The sequence below is a fragment of the Berghia stephanieae genome, chromosome 2, assembly GCF_034508935.2.
Source record: "Berghia stephanieae isolate SIO BIC M18660-M18661 chromosome 2, UCSD_Bste_1.3, whole genome shotgun sequence".
Taxonomy (NCBI): domain Eukaryota; kingdom Metazoa; phylum Mollusca; class Gastropoda; order Nudibranchia; family Aeolidiidae; genus Berghia; species Berghia stephanieae.
This window is the reverse complement of record NC_088361.1, coordinates 54,948,007-54,968,501: the sequence shown is the minus strand read 5'-3', so window position 1 is coordinate 54,968,501 and position 20,495 is coordinate 54,948,007. Positions and strand designations below refer to the sequence as shown.

Here is a 20,495-nt window from a genome sequence, read left to right as displayed (position 1 = left end):
ATGAAAGTTGGCTCACGTTTATGTAAAGTTTTCGTGACTTGGGTTGAGAAAATGATAGATTAGTTCATGGTCATTAATGATTCAAGCTCTTTTAGATTTTCTTAAAGTCAAAAGACAAAGATCAGTGCACAGATCCTATGAGATATCCCATAGGATCTGTGGGTCTGTATAGGAGACTGCTTGTGTGGCAATGTTTTAGGGTTTCGGCGTTTTGATTCCTTTGGAGGGGGGGGGGATTTCTATATAAATATTATTTGACCATTCAATTCAAATGGAAATGAGTGTGCTGCCACCGACAGGGAGGTTTATCATATGCAATAGAAATGATATCCCGAGACGCAATTCTAGGATTAAATGTTACATGATAAGCGCAGTGAGCATGGTATAAAACTTGATTATCTGCTATAATTATGTGCAAGATGCTTTTTTTTTAAACCACGATGTCAATAGGGCTCATATCTTTACTCGTAATCAAATCAGGCGCACGCCTTATTTTAACAAAATCATTTTTTTTAAATAGCTAGAATTGTTTTACCTCGAATATCGATCGATTAACATGACCCCTGACTTTTCAGACAAAAATTGGACAATTCTGACAAGTTGACAAGTCGATCGATATTTGAAGTTAGTTTCAGGTAAAATGGACATTGTTTTGCTTCTTTTTATTGTGTTTTTTAGTCTCCAGCAGTACATTATCTACTAAAAATGAAAATCAAAGAATCTTACCTTTGAGTTCAATCTCGAGCAATATGCCAATGAGGATGGCAATAAAATTCCTTGTCATCATTCTCTTACTGTTACGTCATTAAACTCCAAAACGTGGAGCCGTCTTCTCGGTGGTCGTGGAATAAATATAAACAAGAAGATAGTCTGATCAAAATCATTGTATCAATGTTAGAATTTAACGAATGTCTTACATCCTGATGTGAAGTCTTTGTAATGTCAATATTGACTCCAAAACAACAATTTAATAAGATTCAATCCGTTGTGTGAATTAATATTCAAAGTATACGAAGATTCCACATCCAAAAGTTGAAAATTGCTCGTGTCCTTATACACAATCCATGATGAAACTGTCGCTGAAGAAACACGTCGAGAATGTCCAATTAATTGATCGATGAATCAAAACACCGTCTACCCCATGATGAAAATATAGCTGGGGAGAGAAAAAAAATTAAGTTATCAAAATATTTTTCTAAATGTTATATAATAAATTACAACTATAGCAAAGCTGTAAGTTCAAACCTATGTATTATTTTCAGAGTTTTTTTTCAATGACAAAATTTGATACGCGTGTACGCCAAAATCTAATTCATCACTGAGTTTTAATAACAATAATTGTAAACAAAAGCAAGGCCACGAGTAGTCGAATGATAACGCAGCATATCATAGCTACCCTTCAATTGCCCTTAGGAGGTCAAAAGAGAATATTTTTCTCTCTCAATGACCAATTTGTAAAATTGAATACAATAATATGCCAGATCACGCATTCTTGTTCCAAGTTAACCATAGTGCACTACAAGGAAGACAACTGGTTCGTGCTCATGAACATGGCAAGTATTACAGAATAAAACGTCTGATAAGGCAACTAATTTAAACGGTCACGGTCATCTCAGATCACACGCTACATAATCAAGGATTAAATGAGCTTTTAAATGAGCTTCTATATAGAGAAATATCCACTAAACGTGCTCAAAGCGCTTTACAAGGGATACCTGGCCAACATCAATATTTATTTTAACATGTAGGACGGGACATGGTGCCTTTTTCCCCCATGGTGTGTTCATGACTTGTTAATTATTTTTTTAAAATTCATCCAATGGAAACGAAATGGAGCGAGAATCATTGCCAAAACAAGTATGCCATCGCGCATGTTCGGAGATAGTGTTGCTGTCCTACTTAGAAAGACAATGTGTGCCGTTTCCAATTCGAGGTACCCATCATAATATAATGGAGTCAGATTCACACCTCTTTGCCCTTATTATTTCTTTGTCCTTTTTAAATAATGTTCTGAATAGAACTGTGTGTATATAAATAGTCGATACTATCTGATTTTTGTAATTGTTACGTGCAGCATGTCTAATTTTCCCCCTTGTCAATGTGCGCTTAGAGCTGTGGCAACACAGGGTTGTCTCAGTATAATTATTATTATTATCATCATCATTATCATCATCATCATCATCATCATCATCATCATCGTCATCATCAGCATCATTATTATTATCATTATTATCATCATCATTATCATCATCATATTTACTATTTTTATCATTATTATTATTATTATTGTTATTATTATTATCATTATTATTATTATTATTATTATTATTATTATTATTATTATTATTATTATTATTATTATTATTATTATTACTCCTCCTCCTACTACTACTACTACTACTACTACTACTATACTACTACTACTACTATACTACTACTACTACTACTACTACTACTACTACTACTACTATACTATCTACTACTACTACTACTACTACTACTACTACTACTACTACTACTTACTACTACTACACTACTACTACTACTACTACTACTACTACTACTACTACTACTTACTACTATACTCTACTACTACTACTACTACTACTACTACTACTACTACTACTACTACTACTACTATTAATACTACTACTGCTACTACTGCTACTACTACTACTACTACTAATACTAATACTAATACTATTACTATTACTACTACTACATTTACTACTACTAATATTAATACTACTACTATTACTACTACCTCTGCTGCTACTACTACTACTACTACTACTACTACTACTACTACTACTACTACTACTACTACTACTACTACTACTACTACTACTACTAACACGACGACGACCACGACGATCCGAGAAAAAATGTAATACATGCGTCATGGCCCATCAAACGTGTTACTGATGGCTCAGGACATCTTCTGAAGTGTTTTGGGCGATCTTTTGTTATTAATTTACCTTTTGTTGTTTTTTTTTTTGTGTGTGTTTGTATTCGCTTTGGTTTTTCTTGTTCTTTTCCAATATTTTTTTTGCTTGTTTTTTTTCTTCAATTTATCCAAATTTTCGCATCTCAATCCGAAGTAAGACCACTTTGAGGTGTTAGATCACAGTTTTTAAATCCTCACATTTTAAGCAAAATAAAAAGGAAAATAAATAGCGGGAAATATCAAAACATCCTGACGACTCACTTCTAAAGTTCCTCAAAGATTAAGTATCCTACTCATCTTTCAGATCAGATTTCAGCATGGTGCTCGTAACCTTTACGTTCAATGCATCTTACGCAATATTATTGACCATCAAAGGGTATATTGAAACCAAGCCTAGGATCAGCTCCTGTGTAATCATCAGCTGATGAGGATTTATAAAGATATAAAATTTGCAACCTCTTTAGACTTTTTTCAGATTGGAGTCTTAACTGTGGAGCTCTGACTGTCTTCAGCATACGATTTATTTTTTTGTTGGGCTGTGTTATTTTTTTATTTTTTTTATTTGCATTTTCATAATGCATCATTTGACTTTCCACCTGAACGAATAGATCCTCCTCCCATATATATATATATATATATATATATATATATATATATATATATATATATATATATATATATATATATATATAACTTTTACCAATGTTATCATCATCATCTTCATCGTCATCATCATCATCATCATCATCGTCATCATCATTCTTATTATTATCATTAATCAGAATACCTAAACATTCAGACGTTCAAAGACGTGTTCTTGAATTCAAACAAATACAAGCAAATAAACAAAAGGTATGCGTTCAATGTAAAAACATAGCCGGATGTTTTTATGATTGTGTATATTGCACTTAACATATTAAGCCGAAAGATAAAAATCAAGTTTTAAAAAAGAAAAAAATAACATATCGTCAATGAAGTGATTTAAAAGTCGACACGATGGTACAAATAAACGATTACATTCATACGAAACTAGTAGCAATGAACTTAATTATTCGGAGGAATTATACACGCAGATTGTATGGAGGAATTACACACGCAGATTGTATGATTGTATATACCATATCATTACCACAATTCTTTTAAAATTATTTTTTAAAAACAAAAGAAAGAAAGAATTCATGCATACCGATAAAAACAATTCATGGGTGACATTACGAGTAAATGGAAAATTGGATGTTTATATTTCCTGTGTCAATCTGCCATAGGGATTTGTGCCGTAATCTGAAAAAACACGTATTAAAAATTTGGCCTGAAAACGCGTCCTTCAAATATCGATCGATTTAAATGACCCTCATCTAGATAAAAATTCTCAAACCCTGGGACTTCGCGATATCCCAGGGTTGAGGGGTTGTTTTGCCAAATTGAAGGTTATTTAAATCGATCAATATTTGAAGGACGAGTTTTCTGGCCAAATTTTTAAATATGGGTTTTTCCAGAGTACAACAGATTTGTGGGATCAATGAAAATGTCTCTATACTAGAGTATAATTGTGTATTTGTTTTACGTCACCAAAACTGGAACAAACGTAAATATCATGGGATCAGCAATTTAGAATGACACTTTTAAATGCTTGACAAGTATACTCCAGTATAAATAACGAAAACGATTTGAAATCTGCTCTCCTGAATGCCCACTCCGCTCGAAACAAAGGAATTCTGAAAAATGATTTTATCGTCGAAAATAAATTGGACTTATTACAGAAACTTGGCTCACATCCTCCGACATTATAACAACAAACAAGATAATCCCCAGTAGCTATTCATATCATCAAGAAAATAGAGAACACAGACGTTAAGGTTGTCTGATGTGTGTTTTCAGAGACAAATTGAAAGTTAACAAAGTAGAAAAACAAAATTTCGACTCATTTGAATGCCTTGAAATTCACTTTAATTATGATAAAAGAGACTTTAAAATCGGAACCATTTACAGACCACCACCATCAACGAGAAACAAGAGTACGAGTCGAGTAAAGGTTTTATATAAGAGTTTGAAGATTTTCTCCATGAAAAAACATCGAAAATGGAGAAATTATTATCCTAGGTAATTTTAATTTTCATGCCGAGATTTCGGACAACTTCACCAACCTTCTAGAAGTATTCAATCTTACACAAAATGTCAAAAGACCAACTCACGAAGGCAGACACACTCTCGATCTCGTCATCACACGGTCCATCGATACTTCCACTAGTGACATCAGGATCGGAAGCCCTGACATGTCGGACCACCACCCAGCTATTTTAAGGTCAATGTCCTGGTCAGAAATCGAATCGGAGTACAGTGCACTACAGAAAGACAAAAGATACAAATCACTCCAAATACTAAACCAAACTCGGGAGTCGGACATAAATAATCAAGTTATTATATCACACGGCGTCAAACAGAATATAGATCATCTCTACACATCTCTTACTTATTGTCTGGGAAAAGATGCGCCCCTAGCCCTCCAATCTATAACGATCGTCTTAAGACCAAATTGTAAATGCTGAAATCCGCCAGGCTAGACATGATAGACGTCATAAGGAACGTATTTGCAAAAGTCTGGACGAGAAATTCACAAACAAATGTATAAAAATGCCAAAAATGATATCAATCAAATAAAAGCCAGAACCAATCAGCAATATGTAAAGGACACGCTAGTAAAAGGCAAACGTGATTCTAAAAAGCTTTATGATACCACCAAAGAAATTATCACACCATCGAATACAACAAATCTACCACCAGATACATGTCCAAAAGACCGCTGTGACAAATTCATCACCTTTTTTCAAGAGAAAATGTCCAACATCCGGCAGGAACTAGACAACGACAGCGCCACATACAATATCATCTTATCCACAACCCAACATTGCATCACTAGTTGAAATGACAAGCCATGTGACTTCACCAATGGACACAACAACAAAGACTAGGCACGTGACCTCACAAGAAAGAACAACATCAATAACTGATCGGACACCTCAGGCACATTCTAGTGCCTCAAGGGGCACAATACTTTCCTGCGCAACACAACAAACGAAAACGATGAACACTTTTTATAAAACATTAACGTCGTTTGGACCCTTATCAAGAGATTTAAAATATGCCAGATATGCCTAATAAATCATGCCGCTAGATTAAACACCAACTTGGCTCATAAAACCACGTGCAAATTGATTTGCTCCAGCTATTGCATCCATTGTAAATGAAAGTCTAGTGTTGCCCGATTTTCCAAAAAGATGCTGAAACATGTCTTGGTTAGACCCTGAAGAAAAAAGAAAATCTTGACTGCAATGAGTTAAATAATTTTTGACCTGTGTCAAATTTGCATTTCATTTCAAAATTAATTGAAAAAGTTATTGCTGCTCATCTTATTAACCATATAGAAATGAATGTCTTAAATGTTAAATTCCAATCTGCTTACAAAGCTTCACGTAGTACACAAACGGATTACTTAAAGTTTTTAATGATGTTGTAAATGATTTAGATAATAAGAGTACTGCGATGGTCCTTTTACTAGATTAAGTGTCGCATTCAACACTATCAATAAAAATTTACTTCCGATTAGACTACGTGATCAATCTTTTATGAGTGACACAGCTTTGGACTGGTTAAAGGGATATTCGTTTGAACTCAGTAATTGTAGAAAACCATATATCAACTCCGTCCATATTAACTTGAGGAGTGCCTCAGGGATCTTTTCTCGTCCCCCCCCCCCCCCCCCCCCCCCCCGCTCTCCTTTTTACAATATATACTGCTCCCCTTTCTGATATGTTATCCACCTTTCCCATTGATTTTGAGTTTTATGCTGATGACACTCAGCTGTATACAAAATTCAATAATGATTCAGAGCTGTTATCAATATCTGTTATGAAAAATGGTATTGCTAACATAAAGGATTGGATTAAACTAAACTAACTTAAATTTAATGATGACAAGACAGAAATGATCATTTTTGGTAATAGGTATAAACTCTCAACAATATTAACAAATGAGATACTAGTGGGTGAAAGTACTATTAAACCTAGTTCTTGTGTGAGAAATCTTGCGGTGTATTTAGATCAAATGTTATCCATGGAAGATCATGTTTAAAAAATCGTCACAATTGTAACTTTCCCATTAGAAACATTGGAAGAATCAGACATTATATTGATGAGGATATTATTACAAAGATGCGTATTAGTTCTTTTATTAGTAACAGATTAGATTATTGTAATACCCTTCCCATTGTCTGTCAAAGCTGATAATTGATCAACTACAAAAATTCAAAATTAAAGCGGCTAGACTTATAAAATTAACCCAAAAAATCTATTCATGCTTTCTATATGTCATGTCGTAATTTTTTCCCCTTCCAGTTTCTATTATGTAAAGCGCCGCAGAGCACGATTAATGTAGATGTTTAGGCGCTATATAAATTCACTATTTATTTATTTATTTAATTATTTATTTATTTATTTATTATTATTTATAATTACTTCCAAATTTATACAAATCGGTTTTTTTCACATAGAAATTGTTACCACTGATCTATATCTGGTTTTAGTCTAGTATATTTGGAGTGAATCAAAATGCTGAAAATATATTTTGAAGTAAAAATAATATACATGAAAGTTGAATAAACACGAGTTGCTTAATTCAGGAAAAATCAGTGTTGTTTTTACAGTTACAAAAATGTATTTCTTGTCATTTTAACCTAAATAAAACACAGTTTTGGGGTGTCTGGTTTACCGTGACATAGTAGAGATTACGGTATAAAGATGTAATCAATGAGACTAAGAATGTTTTGGAGGTAAAACTATATTTATTTAAATAACTTACAAGGATTTGACAAAAACGTTTATGGTTTCAAGTTTACGCAACAAACGATATAAACTACTTAAATGATACATCAAGACATTGTCTTGGCTAACAACGATGTACCTGTTGTGTTGTCACATGAATGCCAGACGTGTTTAAATGACGCACATGTAATTGTAGTATAAATCAATAAAATTCACACCTTTTGATGGTGTTGGGTAACTTAAGCAACAAATCAAATATTATATATCAGCGTCGCTGAACAGAGGTATTCGATGTTTACATTGGCTGTTACTCTAAATGCATCAAGCCATTCCAGAAAGTAGTTGATTCCCGCTTTCAAAATCAACATTTTATAATGTGCTATAATCTCATTTTTATGAAGTCAAAAATTGTGACTAACAGATGCTCGCCAACATAAGGCATCGCCTTAAAGTGAGAGCAATTTGACGAGTCCAGGAGATTCTAACGTCGCCGTGTGATGGTACATAATATATCTCAACTCATATATGTGGCCATTGTCGGTTCTAGGACGTTTTTGATGTGGGAGTTTTAGTACTCATACTGATGGTCCTTCCGCTATCCTTGAGACATTGTTAACGCTTACCAGTACAAAAACATTTTGGAAACCAAGAAAGATCATGACAAGATGGACTAAAAACTTTGTAAAAATGCTGCAAATCGGATTTCAAGAGGGATAACTTCAACTTTAAAAGAACTCGATTCATATTAGTGCTCTTTTGAAATGCCTAGTAGGTTAAAATCAAAGAAAAGCAATATTTTCATTCTCTTTGTAGAGAGAGATCATTGAACAATACTGTTATTATTTCAAATGAGAGTATCTGCTAAACTCATCTCTGCGCACATCGCTCCGCAGTTTTATCTTATAATATTGTTATTATATTTAGCTTGATAAAAACATTTACAAATATGTTTAACAGACCTCCACTTGCATAGTGCTATATAAAAATATGGCTAGTCCAGACAACCGAACCAATCTACAACATTTCGCATACATTTTCTAGAGAGTGTAGCAATTTCTCTGTATAACATTCTTTAAATAGTTTCTTTTGCCAAAAAAATAATAATTTGGTAATACGAATTATGTTAATATGTTAAAAACAAAACAGTGGATATGCTCTATATCAGTCTTCAAAATCATGCATTGCGATGTTGAAGAGTGATCTTAGTAATAGCCACTCATTTAAAATACACCAACCTTAAATCAACAAATACAGGTGAGGAACCCAGTTGTTGCCAACCAAACACAGAAAGTGTTTAGATTGCAATGGAAACCATAGCGAATAGGATACAGTCCTGTCAATATTTTGGATCTATTTCTGGTCTCAACATCTCGAGTGATTGGCAAAATTGATGGCACTTTGAGATTTTCACGTCAATAACAAGTGTTTGTAATTATATGCTTGTAATTTTTAAAAAATCTCAGTTCAGGTATTTACATGTAACTTTCTTTACGTTTTAGGGTGATAATATTATCCATTGGTTGCAAGTATCGTATGCAGTAACAATGAGACTTTCAGTTCAACGAATATGGGTCTTCATTTACAATTTTTAGATCTTAAGTTATATGTTTACAAACTCAAAGAACGGAATTTAAACGATGTAGTAATTTCTAAAAAGGTTCATTTACAGTTAAAGTAATGTGGGAATAATGAGTACACTTAGTACTTTGAAGCAGCTCACTGACAAAATACCTATATTTTTTGGTGTTTTGGGCCACAAAACTTCAACTTTGTATCATAATTGATCATTTTAATTATTTGTATTTTTAATAGTCTCAAAATTTATTTTGAAGACACAAGTTTGAGATAATTTGAGAAATTGGAGGTACAATATCTGTCATTTTAAAATCTAATTTTTCTAACCATTTTCCAAACTATGTTTATTACGACACACCCGCATTTTTGGTATGGAAAGATCATACACTTGACAATTTTACTAAATTATCAGATAAGTATGTCTCTTGAAATAGTGTTAATAGGCACAAATTTAGTCTGAACTTTTTGAAAAATGTCCAAATTCAAAAGAGAATTGATTACTATTCATTAGGTATAATTATGCTGTAGATTTAAATCACAAGATTTCTCAAAGATTAATATAAGAGCCTTCGTTTGGTCTACCAATGCACATGGGCGTACTACTACCGAATTCAATTAATAAAACATAAGTCATGCCATTGGGTCATGAACTTGAGGTCAAAGGAAATATGTTTACCTATGGTAACACTTTCAAATAAACGTCTCCAAACAATTTATTTCACATATTATATTGTATTGCCGTGGAAATAATTTTTACAAATTACTACGTAACGATTTTTATGTTTGTTTTTAAGGGTTTTACGGGGCTTGAACACATTTAGGTCATATCAGCGCCATTAAAAAGGAAGAAAATGGGATAGTAAGAAGCTCTAGAATTACAACAATATGGAACAGATGTAGATATCAAGAGCACTCTCTCAGTGTACTTAGTTTGAAATCACCAAATGTCTCATCCAGACACAAGCACAGGTCCCCGCCAAGAGGAATACACTCATTTGTTTACAAATCATACATATGTAAAAAGGAAAAGTATAAAGTGAATAACAGAGAGATGATTTATAAAGAAAAAATATCATCTCCCAAAACTAACTGACCATTTGCCTTTTTCCCCCTCATGCCCAGCAAGGGTATTCGACCAGGGCCAGGACAAAACCAAGTAATCCCAATCCAAGATAAAAAAGATAGAAAGCAAGTTGGAAAACAGAGGGGGATAGATAGAAGACATGGTATTTACCTCTCTGCCACTATTGGAGGTCGGGAACCCCACCCAGAAAGATTTGTATTATAAGAATACATCACGCATATTGAAAATGGCATTATTATAATAAGTCAAACGTTTGTAACATAAAGATATTTTTAGTGACTATTTTTTTTAATGATATGTTTAAAGGTGGAGAATTATTTACTACCGTTTATTATTCATCGGGAATTCTTGCAATAAACTTAATTACGACAATTAAAGTTAAAATAAAGGTGCGATGCTACTTTTAATAGGCCATATCAATAATTCTGGCGTTGCTACTTCATTTCATGTAACAAATCTAGCTAGTACACGTAAGTTTAACATGAATTATAAAATAAATAAAATCCTTCCCTGAAGTCATAAATGACTCGCATACGTCAGAATGAATATGTATCTCTAATCTTCTTGATACTGTCTTGTTGCTCTCAAGGCCTAACACTCGCGTACCCCTCTTTGAAAAAAAAAAGAAAAGAAAACATAAAAAAGAGCAAATAATCGGGTGTTGACCACTCTCCTTGATTATGAGCAGTTAAAATAGTATTCGGATTGTCAAGCTTTTCATGGCGTTCCAGGTGAATTATATAAAAATGGATCAACACAGATTATCGAAAGATTACCGGTGTTTATAAGAAACGGAGAAGGAAGAAATTGAACAGCTCAGGAATCAAAACAATGGCGGTAGTGTGAACACAATGAAAGGAACAGACTTACTGACCTGTGAAGTGGGGAGTCGCACTAAGTAGAATAGAAAGGCGAGAAGCAGTGTCGGTCTTGGAAGAGGGGTAGTATTGTTTGTAAATTCAAATCGTGTTATACAGCCAGGTGAGCACTGAGGCTGTGGTGATCTGTCCAGATATACAGTAAAGATAAAGCAGCTTAGATATAATAGGTTTCTGTCTAAATGTCGTGCTGTAGTAGATTTATAGATCGCGGTGCTAATAGACTTGGCATTTAATGACCAGTATATATCGTACATTTATTGTGGCTGGAGGAAGAGTGTGGTCTTTGTGCTGGTTTTGGGGTGTGGAATCCATTGATAACGGTAAATGGACAATGAACAATATAGTAGAAAATAAAGAGATAGATACATAAAGAAGGAATGAGATTGACATATTATAGCTAAATAGAGAGAGGCAGGGGAAGAGCAAAGAGAGAGAGAGAGAGAGAGAGAGAGAGAGAGAGAGAGAGAGAGAGAGAGTTGTGTGTTGGGAGATAGGGAAGGATAGATAGCTGAAGTTAAGATGAAATAGAGAAAGAAATAGAAACTGAAGAAATATGATATTAAAAATGAAAGGCTAAAAGAACAATGAATAATGAAGAGCTCGAGCACACCTTTATTCACGTTTTGCTTATTCACTCATTCACTCATTCACTTATTCACTCACTCATTCACTCATTCATTCAAACACTCACTCATTCACTCATTCACTTGTTCATTCATTCATTCACTTATTCATGCAAACACTCACTCATTCACTCACTCACTTATTCACTCACTCATTCACGCATTCATTCATACACTCACTTATTCACTCAATCACTCATTCAATTAAACTAGATACAGTGTTTTAGAGCTCGGAGCTGAAGGGAAAGAAGATTGTGAGGATAGGATTTGTTTGGGTTTGTTTTTATTTTGTTTTGTTTTTAATTAAGTGGAGAGTGCGGATATTGGAGGGGATAGACAGAAGAGATTAAGGTACGGGCTGGGTGGAGGTAGGAAGAAAAACATAATTTTCAAAGAAGCCACAGAAGGAAAATATTTAGTATCGCCACACGGATTCACAGAGAATTGATAATTATATTGATCACAGTGGAAATTAATGATTATCTTGGATGAAAGCTGAGACTGATAGCAATTACTGGAGAACGGTCTTTTAAGTATCAGGCTACTCTGGCAAAAAGTGGCTTTGGAACTTGTTTTATCAAAGGATCTTTTTTGTCTTTCTCTGACAAAACACATTTCAAAAAGTCTTGCCCTCCCCCCCCCCCCACCGTCCCTCACCCAAAAAAATATTGTCAAAATATATTAAACCTGGACTTCAAAACAGTCTACGGTTTGAACCTTTCAGACACTAGGGGGTGTCATCTTAATCGGTTGATACATGTACGTATCTGTATAAAAATGATAATAATAAAAACGCGGTTTGTCAGAATGCGGCAGATTTACCTTTGATGCAGCGAAAAAAAAGCCATTTTCACGTTGAATTTATAAACACACCAAAAAAAAACCCAAACAAAAAAAGACAAAAAAAAAAACAAAAACCTATTTTGTTTTTCAATTATTTTCAATCTTTTCAAAACAATATATTATGGTGGTGAAAACCTGATGCTAAAATTTACATTTTAGGCTTAGATAATGCAAGTTGGAAAAATGTGGATGTCTTCCGTGAGTTTTGTAGCTTAAATAAGAAAAGAACAACTTGATTGTTCTCACTCAGAAGTTTTTAAACTTAAAACGTGTTATCCTTTCTCTATTTTTTTCCGATATGATGCCAGATTGACTCAGATGGTCGTTTTACTTTTTAAATTATAAGGATACTTTCTCTTCCAAGGAAATCTAGTTTCATTCATCTACAAAATATCATTCTACGAAAACAGTGACATAGAAAACAACACTGTACAACGGCGTATTATTTTTTTAAATAATATTTTTATAGCGCAGGATCGACTAAACTTGCTCAAAGCGATTTACAAGGGGTCCCTAGCCAAAAGCATTACTTAACATGTAGGACGAGACATTAGTTAGGCGATATTACATTTTTTCGGACAAAGACAACGCTGTTCACGGTCAGGTACTCAATTTTATTCCTGACTACGTTGAGACAATGTGAGAAAAGAGCATTTTCCAAGCACTCAAATTATGCACCGCTCAGAGCGGGACTCGAACCCAGGATCTTCCTGTCCCAAGGCGATTGCCAAACCACAAGACCATCTAGCCACACATATTATTGTGTCGATGCCCCTGACTTCTACTGTGGTTGAATCATTGGTGAGGTTATAGATTTTAATAAATCATTTCTCTATTTTATATCAAGATTTAAAGACAAATATCGTATGAAATGGCGACGTATTCGATCGACAAACATACATACAAACAAGACGACATGATGCACGAATCTTTAACAAAAGCAATTACATTATTTCTTTTTTTAAAAGATACAAGCAAACTGTTGATAATTGACTAATACCGATGTACCGATAACTAGAAAGTAGTTACACCTTAAGTGCACATATTAGCGAGTCTGATAGCTGATCGCAATTATGGGCTTAAGTTAACACTGTTGTGGTGGACAATGCATATTCGCCTTAGTTTGAGAGTATTCCCATCACAACAATGAGCCCATAACAATTTAGATTATCAGGCCTGCAAATAAGAACGCGTCGATTTGACCTAAACATGATGCAATTCGCGCCTGGCTACGACAACATTTATCTAATTTAACAACATCTGAAGTCCCTAAAATAAAAAGACAAAGCACTTTTCTCCAATGACGTCAGGCTAATTCCATTCCCAGCCACCAATAGCGAATAACAACGGACATCCGGTATAGACGCATTACCCGTTGGATCAAATCATTCTAAAAGCTACCCTTCAAAAGGCTTCCCTTGGGACTAATCAAGCAACAAATTATGTTTTGTTGTTTTGGTTTTTTTAAAACATGATTGATCATGATTAACTGATAACTTTCAGTAGACGTGTACTGATTTTGCAGGTTTGATAACCGAACGCAGTTATGGGCTTGATTTGAACTTGTGGTAACGAAAAATACTATGTGTTGTTTCAGAATATTTCCATTCCAACAATGAGACCATAGCAATCTGGGATATCAGAACTACAAATATGTATACATCGCTTAGTAGATTGTTGGGTGTTTTTTTTTTTAATCAGTCAACTGCCGAACTCTGGAATACTCTTCCTTCAAATATCGATCCACTCCCAGGTTTGAGAGTTTTTTCCCCAAGATGAGGGTCATTTAAATCGATCGAAATTTAAAGGACGATTTTTCTGGCCAAAATGTTTAATACGAGGTTTTCTAGAGTAAGGCAGTTAACTGGTTAAAAATCCCGATGATATTAATTTCGTGCATAGTCCATTTCTTAACAAAAAATAGATCAACTTCACTTCAGTCTTAGATTAGAATTAGTGGTTAAAAAGTTTGTCATGGAGTTTATGGCCATATATAAGCAATGCGATAACGGTAGTGTCACATCAGCCATTGGCTAATTGGCCTACTATAATTGGGTGACAATATTACCTAGGTTGTTGGTAAATGTGAACCTTCTGTAATGAATAAAAGTTCAAAATGTAATGTATACTTAACAATTGTCAAATGATATGAAATGTGATTGTAAGATTTAGGCAAATTGAATCTGGTTGTTACCAACGTTCCATCCAAGAAAAAAATTCAAGGATAAAGCAATGGTTTATAGATGATCCTGATCACCTCTAAGTTCAGGACAACTTTCTGATACTTCATTTCATCTGCGTGTCCAAATAATTATGGAAATATTGTTGTTTGTTTAAAAGAATAACAAAAGATCTGCTTGCAATCACTCCAAAACTTTCTAAATGACAAAATTTCAAAAATATCCCCGCCCCCAATTCCATTTTCACCCTCTACAAATGCTACACGGATCAATCAACAGAATATTATATGATTATTATCAAAAATTCTCGACCTCATTATCCTTGCCCTGTTTGCTTTCCAACAATAAATCTGGATAATTTATGTACCCAAAACGTGAAATGTTTTTTTTTTTTGTTGCGAACCATCAAATAGCAATCTCAAGATTTTGTTATTTTTCTGGTGTGGTATGAGTGGTTTTATTATGTAAATAGAAGTAGGCCTATTTCGAATTAATATCATCTCAATAAACATTCTTTGTTATTATTTATAACAATCAATTATTGTGCCAGACATGTTGTAGGAAATTCATACCGCCGTTAATTGGTGCTTACAATTGGAAGCAATCTAGTCATTTGGATTAGATGGAGCGATAAATAATGAAAGAGAGATTGGAGAAGTAGGGTAGTGAAGAGGAGGCGGAAGAGAATAATATTGAGAAGGAGGAGGAGAATGGAAATGGTTTTTCAAAGGTGAAGAAAGAGGAGGAATAGGAAAAGGAAAGGATCGACTAACGTTGATGGTAGTTTAGTATTGATGGTGGTGAGGAGAAGGAAAAGGTGGAGGAGGAGGAGGAGACGGAAAAGAATGTTTGCCCAAATCAGATGGTGATGATGATGATGATGAATAATGATGATGATGATGATGATGATAATGATGAGGGTGATGATGATGATGATGATAACGGTGACAACAATATAAAAATAAGGAAAGAAAAGCAAGAGCAAGGACAATACCATGAAAATTAAGATATCCATGACACGTAGTAAAATATATAATGACAAAACAAACCGCAGCTATAACAGCAACAATAACATCAGGAGTAAACAATACCACAAGTACAACAACACAAAATATCTGAAATCTGTACATGCCAACAAAAGCTCATTGTAACTTCCATTTTCAATACACACTCTCTCATTATCTTATCGTTTTGCTGGCACATCACAAGGTTCAAAAGTGTAAATTTGCGGTTTCGAACAATAAACTGTCGCTGTAATCTAATAATATTCATATGTAATTTCCACTTTTAGATTTTGCGCAATCGCTTCAAAACGGTAATAAAACTAAATAGATATAATTGAAAGCAAGTTAAGGGAATAGAAAACCATAATAAAATATGGAAGGAGATAGGATTGTAAGAATAAAAAAAAAGATTATACAGAAAGACTTCGCGGAAAACAGACTTCTGTTAAACTCTGACGGAAAAAAAATATTTTAAAAATTTCAGTTATCTACCTCTTCTTGTCAGTTTATTTCAGCTCAAAAATACCCAAAAAATTAAACCACTTTTTTTAAATGAAAAAGGTTTAAATCAGTATCCATATTTTTTTTTTCACGAAACACCATTTTTATTGGATATTGACTTGGTTTTTGCAATGATTATAAGAATAGCTTTGTATAACTAACTGACATATTATTTTTATTCATTATATCTATTTGAGATTACGATTATGCTCTATTATAATAAAAGGCATTTAAAAGTTGTCCTATATTCAGACTGCAATAAGATAAGATAAGTAACTACAGTTTATTAGGTAAAGCTTGAATGATGATTTGTTTCTCTTATATTGATGTATGAAAGTTTGCTTAATGTATGTTACCACACTGTGTAGCTATATCATTATTATGCAGGCTTGGCACATTATCGGAGAACCAAGAGATGCTATTATATTCGTCTATTACTATCTCAATAAAGCAGCAATGACGAGTTTGTTTGTTTGTTTGTTTTGTTTGTTTGTTATTTTTAAAGGTTATTCGGATTATACGACACATTTAGCGACAGTAAAAAAAAAAGATGAAAATGGGATTGTCAAAATATTCCATATTTTCAATTGAAAGCACACGAGTAATAATAATGATAATAATAATAATAATAATAATAATAATAATAATAATAATAATAATAATAATAATAATAATAATAATAATAATAATGCACATTTATATTGCGCAACCTATCCCCCTGGTTGGAGGCTCTGGGCGTAGATGTACGGCAGAAGAGAATGGCGCAAATAGGGAACATGTGTAGATTGCAAGATCACGATATCAAAATGTACTTAGTTTGAGATCACAAAAAACTGTCAGATACAAGCACAGAATCCGACTAAAAGGAATATACTAAAATGCTTACAGACCATTATATCATAGTAAATATTCATGACAATGTCTGACTGTTGGTATCAGTGACACAATGATATTATGGTCTCAACTGTACCATGATGATATCGTGTTAGGGGCGTTCAGATCAATTTCCATGAAACTGTAATGTGCTCGAAGAGAGCACGATAAAATGTTATTGTTAATATTTGTGACAAAACGTTTCAAGAACGTGTTATGTCGGACAATATAGATTAATATTAAATGTTAATCTCAACTCATGCACTTTGACCTCATATTAATAATTTTCTTAGGTCAGTGAGTTTAGTCACTTAAATTTAAATAAAAAAAAATTGAATGTGACCTGCCACATCTAAACAGTATTTTGTTGTGGTCATTAGAAAAATAAGATTATGGTTAAAAAATGTGAGACTTGGGTTTCTTGTTTATATTGGGATGAACGAATATAGTAATTTAAAAAGCAAAAAAAGGTGCATGGGGCAGCAGGTTTGAGAATTGTTACCAAGAAGAGCGTTATTTAAATTTTGGTCGATATTTGAAGGACGAGTTTTTTGGCAACATTTCCAAATGCGTGTCTTTCCAAAGTCCTTCAGTTAACTAGTTTATAATTATTTATATTAAAGTTTCTTTATATTCCGTCTAATTCTGTGGACGAAACAGCCTCAGGCGCACAAAATAAATAATTGCAGAACACCAGTCTAAAAAACCGGCATACACATACAGAAAGACATGTAGCTATAATATAGAAACGCACACACATAACGCACAAAGGCACTTGTACGTACACACACGATCAATTTATATATATATATATATATATATATATATATATATATATATATATATATATATATATATATATATATATATATATATATATAACATTTTTATATATATATTTATATATATATATATATATATGTGTGTGTGTGTAACAAATTCTCACTCCACGTATATTGCCCAATAAGCATGAAACAGTACTTTTGGAGTAAATAGTTAATCGTATATTTTATTTATATATATTTACCGCTCATTTAATATTAATGTCAAACTTTTATCCCGTGGTTTTTTGTTTTATATCTATATATACATGTTTGCAGATCTTCATCTTTCGCCAGTGATTACTCCCTAATTAGTCGTTTTAAAATAGAAAGTTGAGATGTATAAAATTCAATAAAACGAATAGTGGGATCAAATAATTTAAAAGCCTATCATGATGCCTACCCGTTACGATGCACAGCTCACTTTCTTTTAATGATCACCGCCACACTGCGACCATTTCTATTTGTGTTTAGACCCAGGTTACCTCAAACTTTTAATGAAATCTTCCTTTTCAGCTATCAATAATTAAATAGCACAGTCTAATTGAAACGTGACGAAAAATACTCAATGAAGGATAGTAAAAATTGCGTCATATTACGAAAGTTATGTAAATATTGCCCCTCGAAGCTCGAAGAAATAAATAACAATGTGAAATTGAATGTAAACTTCAATTTAATATATACGAAAACAGATAAAATGGACGTTTCGGGTTTCCCCTTTATCAACAAAACAGTCGAATGAGATAATGTGGTAGTGTCGTTGTTAAGATGAATCATCTATAATATAAAACTTGGGGTTAATATACTCTTCGTTATGGGGCACAATAAATAGTCTTTCGTGCATTGTAAAAACATCAAATGTTATATTTCTCACCCATTTATTTCTTAATTTACTTTCAGGGGTTCTTTTCATCCCGACATAGTCTAATATCATTGAGGTGATAGGTCGCATTTTATTAGATATATTTTTTTGTTTTGTTGTTACTTTTCTTTTCTTTTTTTTTTGTCTGGTTTGTTTTTGTTTTTTTTTTGTTGTTGTTTTGTTTTTTTTTTTTTTTTGTTTGGTTTTTTTTTTTTTGGTTGTTTTCTTTTTTTGTTTGTTTTATTTTTTTTGGGGTTGTTTGGGTTTGTTTTTGTTTTTTTTTTTTTGGTTACTGGTTTATCAATCAATATCTTTGGTATCGTAGTCGCCTTATCACAGTAGAACTATTTCTATATATCAGCACCATTCATTCATAATTTCAGATGGTTGTTTTATCCCAGAATAAGCATTTCCTGCGATACCAGTAAAATCGATACTTTTCTTTGATGAAGCGATGCATATAGTGCCAATGCAATTGGTGAATTCGCGATCCGGGCACTTTATAGTGTTTTTTATAGCCCACCCTGTTCAATACCGTAAAGGTGAGAGACAGGCACGTGTTCACGATGAGTCGATTAGGATTACACCAATGTCAATGCGTGAGTGATTAGAACTTTGGTTGTTCAATGATTGAGTACAGATAATAGCAGAGATGTACTCAGCGAGATACTAAACTATCTTTCTATTACCTACAATGGGCCTATATCAAGAGTAGCAACATGGTGCATTTTATTGTTAATCAATGTAAACATCCCTGAATTATCATGCATCATTGCCAAATAACATACTTTACGATATTTCATTTTTACGTTAACATGTCATGCATTTTATTTCTGAAACGAATCAATTTAAAGTAATACTTATTTACAACTGTGGAACATAGGCACTAACAAAATGCAGAAGTATTCTAAATATCCACTTCCCAACCAAAATAAGTAACAAATCGCTGTACATAAAGTACGAGGAAACACCGCTTTTGATTCAAACTTTGGAAACAAGATGGAGATTAGATGCTTTCTGACATATCTGAAGGAGAATTAGAACTATTCCAGCTAATAACAGGCGTCATGTTCCATCCTAAATGTTAAATGTTACAGCTGGCCAGGGACCCCTTGTAAAGCGCTTTGGGCACGTTTAGTGTATATTGCACTGTATAGAAGCTCAATTTAATTTAATTAAATAAGACACTGGCGTTATTCTTTACACCAAGCGGACATAACAAACACAAAGGCAGACCCATAACAAGCATATGCACTACGATAAATAAAGACCTCAAGCGCCTAGATGACACACAAGAACTGAGATGCGAAAAGGATTTAGAACACCCGAGATCAATCGCAGGAGACGGTCATCGGTGGAAAAACTCACTCAACAAATCAGAGAAGTTGCCAAAGCATACCAGTCCGAAGATTAGGAGGCGATCGGCAATAAGTCAAGTAAGTCAATCACTTTAAAACATGTCTATTAATAGGCATGCCTGCCTT

The 20,495-nt window shown here is 33.4% G+C and overlaps 1 protein-coding gene across 16 annotated transcripts in view; it reads right to left on the bottom strand.

Moving 5' to 3' along the window:
• LOC144965175 (zwei Ig domain protein zig-8-like) overlaps positions 1-20,495 on the bottom strand; it is a 254,589-nt gene that overhangs the window by 162,137 nt on the left and 71,957 nt on the right. For 14 of the 16 annotated variants that reach the window (XM_078900225.1, XM_078900230.1, XM_078900236.1 and 11 more), the window contains exon 4: positions 727-1,156. In XM_078900225.1, the coding sequence (XP_078756351.1) occupies positions 727-787 (61 nt within the window). In that variant the 5' untranslated portion in view covers positions 788-1,156. Of the gene's footprint in view, positions 1-726; positions 1,157-11,297; positions 11,428-20,495 lie in introns of those variants that run through there. The other 2 variants (XM_078900227.1, XM_078900233.1) reach the window with 1 other exon arrangement.